The sequence below is a fragment of the Caloenas nicobarica genome, chromosome 11 (genome assembly GCF_036013445.1).
Source record: "Caloenas nicobarica isolate bCalNic1 chromosome 11, bCalNic1.hap1, whole genome shotgun sequence".
Taxonomy (NCBI): domain Eukaryota; kingdom Metazoa; phylum Chordata; class Aves; order Columbiformes; family Columbidae; genus Caloenas; species Caloenas nicobarica.
In genome coordinates, this window is record NC_088255.1 from 10,329,864 (window position 1) to 10,340,552 (window position 10,689).

At 42.4% G+C, this 10,689-nt stretch overlaps 1 protein-coding gene across 5 annotated transcripts; it reads right to left on the reverse strand.

Annotated features, from left to right (window-relative positions):
- Nucleotides 1–34: 34 nt before the first annotated feature.
- TRNT1 (tRNA nucleotidyl transferase 1) lies at nucleotides 35–6,227 on the reverse strand. 5 transcript variants are annotated; one of them, XM_065642560.1, is made up of 8 exons: nucleotides 6,174–6,227; nucleotides 5,887–6,034; nucleotides 5,103–5,296; nucleotides 4,391–4,529; nucleotides 4,012–4,138; nucleotides 3,581–3,774; nucleotides 3,163–3,413; nucleotides 35–1,903 (listed from the first exon to the last, which is right to left on the reverse strand). In XM_065642560.1, the coding sequence occupies exons 2-8, from the start codon at nucleotides 6,032–6,034 to the stop codon at nucleotides 1,655–1,657; spliced, it is 1,302 nt and encodes a 433-aa protein (XP_065498632.1). In that variant the 5' UTR covers nucleotides 6,174–6,227; the 3' UTR covers nucleotides 35–1,654. The 5 variants fall into 5 exon arrangements, with proteins under 5 accessions (XP_065498632.1, XP_065498633.1, XP_065498634.1 ...); XM_065642561.1 differs by having other exon boundaries at nucleotides 5,887–6,002; nucleotides 6,174–6,220; XM_065642562.1 differs by having other exon boundaries at nucleotides 5,887–6,002; nucleotides 6,170–6,219.
- Between the last annotated feature and the right edge of the window lie 4,462 nt (nucleotides 6,228–10,689).

Below are 10,689 nucleotides of genomic sequence, written 5' to 3' on the forward strand. Positions count from 1 at the left end.
ATATATTACACATGCCCTGCTGTGCCCACTCATGCACACACAAAATGTATGTATCTATGGCCCATAGTCCTTTGAATACAGTAAAACAGAAATGCTGGATAGACCAACTGGAAACCTCAAGCCTAACATGATGTTTAAATGAGCTGTTTGAGCAAATGTGCCAACAACACTGAATTCAAAGCAGGACTGTTTAATTAAGATGCTGGCTGGTTTTCACAAGTGCAAGAAACTGGAAAGGTTTCAAGTATGTGTCCTTAAAAATCATCCCTCTAAGTGGAGTTCGACCCTGACAACAATTTTGGATAAAGTGTAGTTGCTAGTATTTTACCAACTCCACAGACATTGCTTTAAAGGATGTATTTTTGTGAAGTGTTCTTTAAGACAGTCTACTATAGTTCTAAATTTTATTACTTGTCTCCCTCCCAAGATTGCAGTAGTTCATAAATTGCACAAGGAGGATACAAATTAATTACATAATTAAATCAAACATCCTCATGTTCTTATGAGATTTGCCTTATTAACAGAGAAAAACAGCACTTTGTTCTTCCCTTGCTGTCTTCCTGAAGTTCCTTAGTACCTTCAGAATAATTTATTTAAAGTAACTGACTTCCTAGGCAAAAAACAAACCAAAACCAAACCAAACCAACAAGCCACAGCTGGGAAGTTGTCTATATAAAAGCATAAAATGCTGATTGTTGTGGCACCACTCTGATATTATTGCCATCTAGTGTTACAAACATGACATCTGAGGAAAATGAAGTCCAAACAATTTTATTAGTTACCATGGTTTTATGGGAAAATTTAAGCCTGCAATAAAATTTATATACAGAAGAGCTGCTCTCAGAGCTATTTTTCTGTTTTGTTTTAAAAACACACCAAAAAAAGCCAGGGATGTTAATACATGTTCATTAAGACCAGCCAGGAACAGCATCGCTGCCAAAACCCACCTGCCACAGCATCACTTGGTGGCTACAAACTCTTCATTGACCCTACCACAAGTTATCAGCTACTACACCCAACAACTTTTTGTCTGGGCTCCTTCCCGCATCAGCTTTACCTCAGAGTTAAACCCCTTTAACTTCTCGTACCTCACTCAGTGATAAACAAGTTACTGAAAAACTATGGAAGAGAGAAGAAGGTTGTGACACTGACTCAGCTACGTCATCCTTTTAATCTAAAATTGATTCTAGAATTATGGAAAATAAAAATCTTTATAGAAAACAGAATTGCTTTACATGGTAAGACTGTTAGGTAACTGCTGGAGTATTTCAATCTGGTATCTAGACAGATAATTAGAGAGTTGAGCTCATTATTTCTAGGGACTGCGTCACTCTCCGAGGCACAAGAAACCCCAGGATTTTATCTAGTGAAATGTCTTTTGGGGAGGGTGGTAGGTTTTTTTGGGGTTGTTTTTCGTTTTTTTTACTTTATATTTTAATGATAAATAAGTTTATCATTAAAATACAAGAAAAAGAGTTAAAGAATGGGGAATTTGGCAAATAATGTTTTACGTTACTACAAAATAAAACCTCTCTTTGCAGAAATTATGAATTAGTAACAGAAGAACTGCGCTGTCTGAAGATCTTAAATATGACAAATGCTGTATTGGCTGTGTGTACAGTGACAAAACATTTATTGGTATCTCACTCACGACTCACGACTTCTTCAGGCAACTTAACAGTTCTTCTTTATCCATATGATATCCACTCTTCTTCCATTCATCCCTTAACTGCTGTAACGCTGCTCCAATTTCTTTTCCAGAAGACACACCCATTTTTCTTAAATCATGGCCACTAACAGGGAAAGAAGGAACAGTCCATTGCTGCATTTCTCTTAAAAGATGTTCCTCTCCTTGGTATTTTAGAAGCTCACAGATCCTGGAATTTGTATTAGCTTCCCTAGACTAAAAGAAAAAAAGAATGAGAGGATTCACTATGAAGCAGTAGAAGACAGCTCAAACTGTGCTCAACATTGCGTTATTCCCCTGACATCTCATTAAGCAACATCTGGACAAGATGAACTCCGAAAGTGAGGACCTCTCCTGCCTCACAAGTTTTAAAACTCAGTTCTAACTTGGAGGCTCTGGAAGATCCTTGGAGACTTCTGGAATTCCAGGTAATAGCTGTAACCATCATCTTCAACCTCCAACTGGAGAGGAACTATTTCCCTCCCTGTGAGAGACAGGCCTCACTCAGACTGCTGTCTCTCGCTTTCAGTCTCAGTTACTGCAGTCAAAGCGCAGAACTTCACCCCAAAATTACTCCAACTTTGCTGTGGAAGAACGTCACAGGCTGCCTACTTCACAGCACGCCTCCCAGAGAACACAAACCGATTCTCCTCAAATTGCACCAGCTTTCAGTACATGATTCAAGAGCTGAATTGTACATAAAAACGGTCCAGATCCCTTCTCAAAGGGGAGATCAGCTGGGACAGCACAGCAAACTGTCAGTCCCTACATACGGTCACAGGAATCTTCTGTTTCACATGATTGACCATGACATTTTTCAGCCTGACTCAAAGGTAGGTTTTTAAAGCCAATCAAAAAATTGCTGTAGAACACAAGGTGCTCAGAACTGCTAAAAATACGGTGGGGTTTTTTGTTTGTTTGTTTCAAATAATTTCTTAAGAATTCATTTAGAGCCTCAGTATTTTGGATGGAAAAAAAACCCCACTTTTGAACCCAAGTAGAAATGCCTGCTATTTATCCTCTTGCATAACTATATTAAAGGAAAATAATATTTTTATAGCAAAGTTTTTGCTTTATGTTGCAGAGACATGCCAGGACATTTCTGTTAATTTCCGGTCCCCTCTCCAGAGGAAGAACAGAGAGAAAAACCAAAAAAACCCAAGCCAATCTCACCTTAGTTAACTGGAACAGGTATCAACAATACAGAGAGCTATTATTGCAGTTACTATGATGATCTTACACTGCCAGCAATCCAAATCTGGGTAATACCTTTTGTCAGTACATCCCACCTTTCTGATGGAAACATCATGTTCTTTAAGACCCTGGTAAAAATTTGCCTAAGACCAATAAACAAGTCTGCCGATGAAATGGCTCTTCCTTGACTCTTGAACGCCCTTTCTTTCCACTAAGCACCGTCATCTCTGCTACCCTGTCAAACTGGAAATTCAAAATAAAGCAATATGAAATATGCTTACATCCATTATGAAGTCCTGATATGGTCTAAGTGGTTCTGGACCCGTAGCTTTGGTTAACTCTTGCCGGTGCTTCACTAAAAAGAGGCCAAGGTTTTTTTCTTCTTTTGAGATTTTCAGCCTCAGATCAAGGTTGGTGACATCATCCTTTGCCTTGAACAACGATGTCAGAACAGTCATCGGTTTTGGGCACAGATTTTGAATATTTTTAGAGACTCTGTCAAATTCCTCTAAATTTCCATCAAGTGGTAGTCCTAAAACAATACACACACAAAAATGCAAGAAAGAGTGTTAGCAATAAATGGGGGGGAAAAAAAAATCTGATTTCTTTCTAGGCAAAAAGTTTTATCTCATTTTGCCACACTGCACTTCTGTTTGTATATGATATAGGAGTAGGAAAACAATCTTCATTTCACTTTACCTATGTATTGGGCAATATCCAGCTCATACATAAGCCGAACCAAATGATTTACATGATTTCCAAGAAGAATTTTTTTCAATTCCATCCAAATCCTTTCTCCTGAGATTCCAGCCAAACCTTTGGCATTTTCTTTAACTGCTTGCAGTGTACTGGGTTCATGATCACCAGGTTTCTCTGCGATTCTTCCGTAAAACCTGTCCAAATAAAGCCTTTGTATGTTAGATTGAGAACAATTATTCCATTTATTACTGCTATTCAGAGAATCAATGTCATGAAGGTGTTAAATATTCAAATTTCAAATACTAGAGGAAACTTCAAAATATGACAATTACAACTCTTTTTTACACCACTGGTCTCTTTTTGCATGTTTCTGAAACCTTCTGCAATGTTTAGCTCATTTTTTGTAAACTAGGAAAGGCAAAACCTAGTACCTGAAATATCTTAAGATTCGTAAATAATCTTCTTGTATTCTCTCACTTGCCTTTCCTACAAATCTAATTTTCTTGTTTTTCAAGTCTTCATATCCATTAAAAAAATCATACAGCATCCCATCCAAACCTAGAAAAAAAAGAAAAAAAAATAGAAGAATATGAATTTACAAACATGGCTGGCACAATTAAACACTCTCATTTGAGCATATGGAAGACAAATTGTGTGATTTGACCTGGTTGGTCAGATCATCTTACATATTTGTACAGATATTTCAACTGATAGCAGTACGAAACCAAAACTGAAACAGACTGGGAGAATTTACTGGCTTAATTGGAAAAGCAGCATTTCATCTAAATATTTGCTTTTGAAATAATTTACCTAAAAACATGGAATTGACAGTCAGATCCCTCCTTTCAGCGTCCTTTTCCCAGTCAGTGGTGAATTCAACCTCTGCATGTCGTCCATCGGTGACAACATCTATTCTAAGAGTAGTAATTTCAAAATTCTGTTCATGGAGCTGCAAATCCCACAGACATTGTTACTTCAACACAATCATGAATATAAATGTAAAAGCGGTGTAGTTTTTCAGCCTCATATTTGTACACAGTGCTCAAGCTGGATACATGCAAACCAACAGGTACCATGTTTTCATATAAAGCAGACAACCAAGAAATACAAACACCTGAAAATATTCATTAATCATTTTCTAGATATGCTGCAGAAATCTTCCTGCAGAAGACAGAATAAGAGGCAGAGGAATGAGCAAGGTAGAGGAAGGAAGACTTAGGAAATCAGGAGCAGGGAACACTAGGATCAACTTCCCCACTTTATCTGAACGTTTGGGTTGCCTACATTATCTTTTATAGTTATGACACAGCAGCGTGAATGGGTTATGCAGAGGTAAAATGTTTTAAAATGTGGTAATTAATGGAGTTCTACAAACAAAAATAAAAAAAATACCTCCATACTTGAAAGCAGGGTCTCATTTAAACTCTTTAACAAAGAAGGAACGTGCCACCAGTTTTCTATTGGAAATGCTGCACATTCACAGATATGGTTAGAAAAGATCCAAGTCAAATCATAAACCAACCCTGGCAGTAATGGTTCCATGTTTTTCTCCTTTGTTATTGATCAGGCGAACACCAGCAGATGTGAACATTTCCTTCATCTCTGCTGGTGTAGCTGTAGTGGCAAAATCTATATCTTGTGGTGTCATTCCGCTTAGTAAATCCCTCACAGCACCTCCTGCTATTCTCAGCTCATAGTTCTTCTTCTCAAACAATTCTGGGAAGGGAAGGAAAAGCACTGTCTCAAATAAAAACCATAGCACACTGTCGGCCATAACCTAACTTTGCACAAATTAAGATCATAGATGTGAGAATACTTGCTAAAATAGGCAGTAAGCGGCAAGTATGTACACACCTCACAGCTTCATGCAAAACACACTGATCATGTACACAGCTAAGCACCCACATCTATTTTCCCAGTCACTTCTGATGTATTTTTCCAGGGCATTTATGATAACTTAAGTATTAACAGGTTTGATACTGGAGGACTTGAATTGATACTGGGGGACTCTGGGCTGTGCCACACTTTAGCAGTCAGTAGCTGACAAGAGAAAAGTGCTCAGTTTTCCTGTGGCAGAGCACAGTGAACTGTGAATCCAAGTTTCTCCAGGAATAAAACACCCCAGCACAGCTGATGAACACCGAGCTCCACCACGTCCTTTGAGACACTTTGCAGTGACGGTGGCCAGAGCAGCACAGGCCCAGGACACAGCAGCTCCCAGGCCGCCCTTTAGCACCCGCAACCGGGCCGCGGAGCCCGCTCCCCTGCCCGGGGAAGCCCGTCCCCCCCGGCCGGTCCGTACTCACCCGCCAGGCTGCGGAGCCCCGGCGTGAAGAGCGCCTGGAACTGGGGGGACTGCAGCTTCATGGCGCCCGGCGCTCGGTGCCGCAGCCGGAGCGGCGGGAGCAGCCGCAGCCCGGCCCTGCAGGGCAGAAGCAACAGCTCAGCCCACATCTGGGGAGAAACAGCGACACGGCGCGTCAGCCGCGCCGGGCAACGGGGACCCGGCCTCCTCCTCCCCTCCCCGACCGCCGCACGGAGAGCCCCCCCTTCCCCGCAGGCACAGACACCCCGGCCGCCCCCACCCACCCACCGCGGAGCAGCGGCGCTGGGCCCGAGCAACCGGCTCCCGCCGCCTGCGTTCCTTCCGGCGCCGAGCGATGAGGTCACGGCGCGACACGGCCCCGCCCGGCCCTGCCCCGGCGGGAGGCGCGGCCCGGCCCGCCGAGCGGGAGGAGGCCCGAGCGCTGCGGGGGCCGGCCCGCCGGGCAGGGCGTGTGGGCGGTGCGTGTCCCGGGGGAGAAGGGGCTGCGCAGGGCTGAGGGGGGGTGAGGCCCTCGGAGGTCGGTGAGGCCCTCGGAGGTCGGTGCGGCCCTCGGAGGTCGGTGCCTGCTGGTGCCACCTGCTGAGGGAGCGGGTCGGCGTTTGTCCCGGCAAGGAGTACAGCACGAAACGGGGGAGTTACGGAACAAACTGTGCGAAATAGAAAAGTTTTACCGTGGCTTGATTTCAGCTTAGACAAAAAGGATTACCAAGGGGGAAAAAAAATGTTGGTAGTGGCCCAGCTGTGACAAAATAAACGGACTAGTTGCCCCAACACACCACTTGTGAGATGGCCTCTGTAGTCACTGGAATGACCCGCTGCCAGTGTAAATCCTGGTGGCTGCGGAGCGGTGTCCACCGGGTCACAGCTGCTGAACTGTGAGAAGCGTCTCTGTGAATTTTAAATATTAGGTTGTCAGCACGGATTGAGTAAATTTTTCCCTACTGTGCGGAGATGTACGGTCAAGACAGGATAACGTGGGAGTCCTGGGGGTTTGGTGCAGTTGGGGTGTCAGTCTGTCCCTCCTCAGAAGTGCCATTTCACTGCTGTGAAATCACTGAAATGTCACAGCGTTTGGCCAACTGCACGTCCCCGGGCTTGGGAAGACCACAGCTGTCCTCGGTCCCCAATGTGCTGCTCCTGCCAGGAGGCATCTCGGGAGGGTTGGAAGCAGCAGAGCCCAAAGGAAGAGCTCACCCAAATGGGAGTTAATTTGGAGTGTGGTTCCCTTTGAAGCCTGAATAAATCTCTGTGTTAGCAAAAACAGTGCTACGGGTTTCCTGGTAACTGAGAAGAAACATAACACACATCTATCCAGCCTTTTAAGCACCTGATCAATCAGCACCTCTCTGCAGACAGGAGGATGCTTGCGAGCACAAAAGGTTTTTTGTTTTTTTTTGGAATGACCTATTCCAAAAAAGCATCTCAGATATACAGTGATGTAGTCAGACCTATGTAAGAACATAACCTTTACTTACCCTTTTTTGGTGACTACTGTTTATTATTAAAATCCTGTTTCACCTTTAGAAATCATCTCTTTTCTACAGAAACATTTCAACGTAGATGTCAGAATTGTCAGCCCAGTAATTAGCTGTTTACTCAGAGACATATGGACTGGCCAAATCTTAGGCGGTCACCTAATTTATCTCTGTGCCTGATGGCAGGATTTGATTACGACTGTCATTGCAGGTTGATGTTTGTCTATAGATGCCCAGTGACAGTTTGTTTCAGTCCTCAGGCATCTGCTCCACTGCCTCCCTATCCAACACTGACAGCTTTCCCTGACATATAACCTGAATTTTACTTGTCATTATCTCCTAGTCCCAGCCTAATGGACTTGGAGAGAAGCCTTAACGTGTTACATTCCTGCACAAGTCTTCCCGTAACTTGCCTCCTCACTGGTACTTTTTAGGCTCTCTCAGTATCCTTGGCTGTGTACTGGCTTCTCTTCATCTGCTCCCTGGCTCTCTGAAGTGCAGTATCTGAGCTGGACACAGTGCACGTGAGCGGAGGCTTTATCAGCGCGGTGCAGAGCAGAAGGATTACTTCATGTGTCTTGCAGAGGACACTTGCTTTTGCTGGCCTGGGGTGTCTTTTTCACAAGTGCACAACATTTTGTATTCCTCTTCGGTTTATGACTCTCCAAAACCCCAGATCCTTTTCAGCGGAACAGATACCTAATCATTTGACAACTGATTATTTATAGCTAGTAATTTACAGTTGATAATGTCTAAATGAAGTTGAGAGCTTGTCCGTATTGAACTGCACCCAGTTTCCATCAGTTTGTCAAGAATTTTCTTAATTCTGGTCTTAGCCTCCAAAGCTCTCACCTCTCCCAGCTTGCGTCACCTGCACATTTAATAGGGTTCTCTGTACTTGCAATCCAGGTTGTTAAGGAATGTAAGTTGTTAGCCGCCTTCTTGCCATTCCTGTAACTCTGTCACATATAGCCCTATTTTCTGCAGGCTCTTCTCTAGGCCCTTGTCTTGGTTTCTGCTGCTTGTCCTGCTTGTGAGCCCGTGTTATCCAACCCCGTGGATCACAGCTCAGGTTCAGAAGCTGGTCTTGCTCTGGTATAGGTAACTTCTCGAAATACCACTGGCTCTACAGCAAGAGCGTTGACCAAGATGGTATAAAACCATTAGGCAAAACCTGCACAGTTTTCCAGCAATGTTTGAATTTCTTTTTCTGGGGAAGAACAACTTCAGTGCTCAGTAGGTAGCTAGCTACATATTATTTCTTTTCAGTCAGTGATTAAACATTCCTGCTTTTCCAAAGTCATTAGAGAATTATCAGACTATAATTAACCCCCAATAAGTAAATAAATAAAGTAAAACCATTTCTGGGCTAAACTGTGTGCTTGTATGGAGCCTTCCGCCCTGTGGTTAAATCTGTAGTTCCCTTTTTCAATGCATGCTTGTCTAACTTATCATCTGCCATAATTTCTGAAGTACCTATCACATTTGTACTTGAAAGACAGCAGTTATAAAAGAAACCCACAGGGAGATGACCCAGAGGACGCTTGAACAAACAGAGCGGACTCTTCACAGAACTTTTGAGACTCTGCAGGTAACCTCCTGGGATATCTGTAGTGGCTTGTGTTTGTCTTGTGCTTTGTTTGAAGTCGATACATTTTTACTTCTAAATAGAGAAAAAATATTAGTGTATTTAATAGTCTCATCAGGTAAATGAGCTATACGATGTTTTTTGAAGCAGAAAAAAACTGATGCTAGTAATTTGTACAAAAGCATATTGGAAATGTGTGTCGTGTTCTAGCAGGTTTTTTTGGTAATTATTTTTTATCAGATAAAGCAGTATAGGTGTGGTAGAGGTGGTCAGAGATCAGCCTTCTTTGCAGATGCCATTGTAAATTTGGGTTTACTCCACTTAATGCCCTCCAGAATAACATCATCTTGTGAAGCAGAGGTCTGTACAGTGTTCAAGTCAGAAAATCTGAAAGAACAGACTTTTCCTGAATGGTAATGCAATAGGAAACAGTCTTGGAGACATTGTGTAGGCATAAATGTACAGCATGAATAATAATTACCTGGTTGTTTGTGGTTCACATTCATTTGGAAAGAACCAAAATGTCTGCCCAAAATGTCTTTCAATAACCCAACGCACATGAAAGCAAACCCTGACTCCCCAGGAATAATTCATTAGCAAAGTCCAGAGGTTCAATTAGCCTCATGCACATTTTGGCTAGCAGAATAGCAGATACATACAAAATAGGAATATATAGATAATAAGGGGACTTGGGCATTAAGAAGCACACTGTATTGTAGATTATGTGTCATTTTGATGAACTCAGCATTCATACACCATTTTGAAAAACAGTTACTGTACAGCAGAAGTACCCCAACTGCGATCAATTGGAGTGCTTCCAGTCCCTGGGTTATTTATTGGAGGTTCAGGGAGAACCGATGGGTTAAAGATGCTTTCTCTGCTCATTACCATCTGAAAATATTATGTTTTCCATACAAGCAATTGCTGTAGTGCCCCAGGGAAGTAGTGTGATTGAGCTGGAAGGGCGTATTTCTCTTTGGTAAGAACATTTTGGAAAGCTGATGTTCTGTATTTCCATGTTGTTTATATTGGGTTATACATGAATGATCACACACAGATTTTTTTTCTCCCAGTACTTCATGAAACAATCTGTAGGAAGCATAAGAACATGCTGGTTTTAAGCATTAAAAACAGTCATTCATTTTAATTAGAAACAAACAAAATCGTTTCTCTTACACCCAGTAATTAACACTGGAGAATTAGCCACGAGGTGAGCACTGAGACTGTTTCTTTAGCAAGCTTGATTGAAATAGAAACTGGAAAGTAAATTCCAGTAAGTAGCCACTTAACATATAATGGCAGCTGAAAATATTGTTATTTCTGTTCTTGAAGTAAGTGGGACTCTACTGAAGGCCAATATACCTCAACCCAACTTGCTGTTCTCCTTGGAGAGATGCTCCAAGTCCATGACAGCTACTTGGAACATCCACACATGACATGACAGTGTTTGAAACCAGTAGCTTTTTAAAAGAGGGCTGGCAAAAGAAAAGGGAGCAAAATGAAATGTGCTTGGTGGTATTTATATTTTAGCTATAACAGGATGCATTTTCCTGCAAGGGAAGGAGAAGAGTCTATCTCCTGCAAGGTGGCAGTTTCAATCCTTTGATCATGTGGATATACCGTGATCCATGGTTTGTGTGCTTAACACTTGGGATTGTGTTCATTTTTAGCTATCGGCCTCTGTAAAATGGCGACGAGGCACATATGCTGATACGTGGCC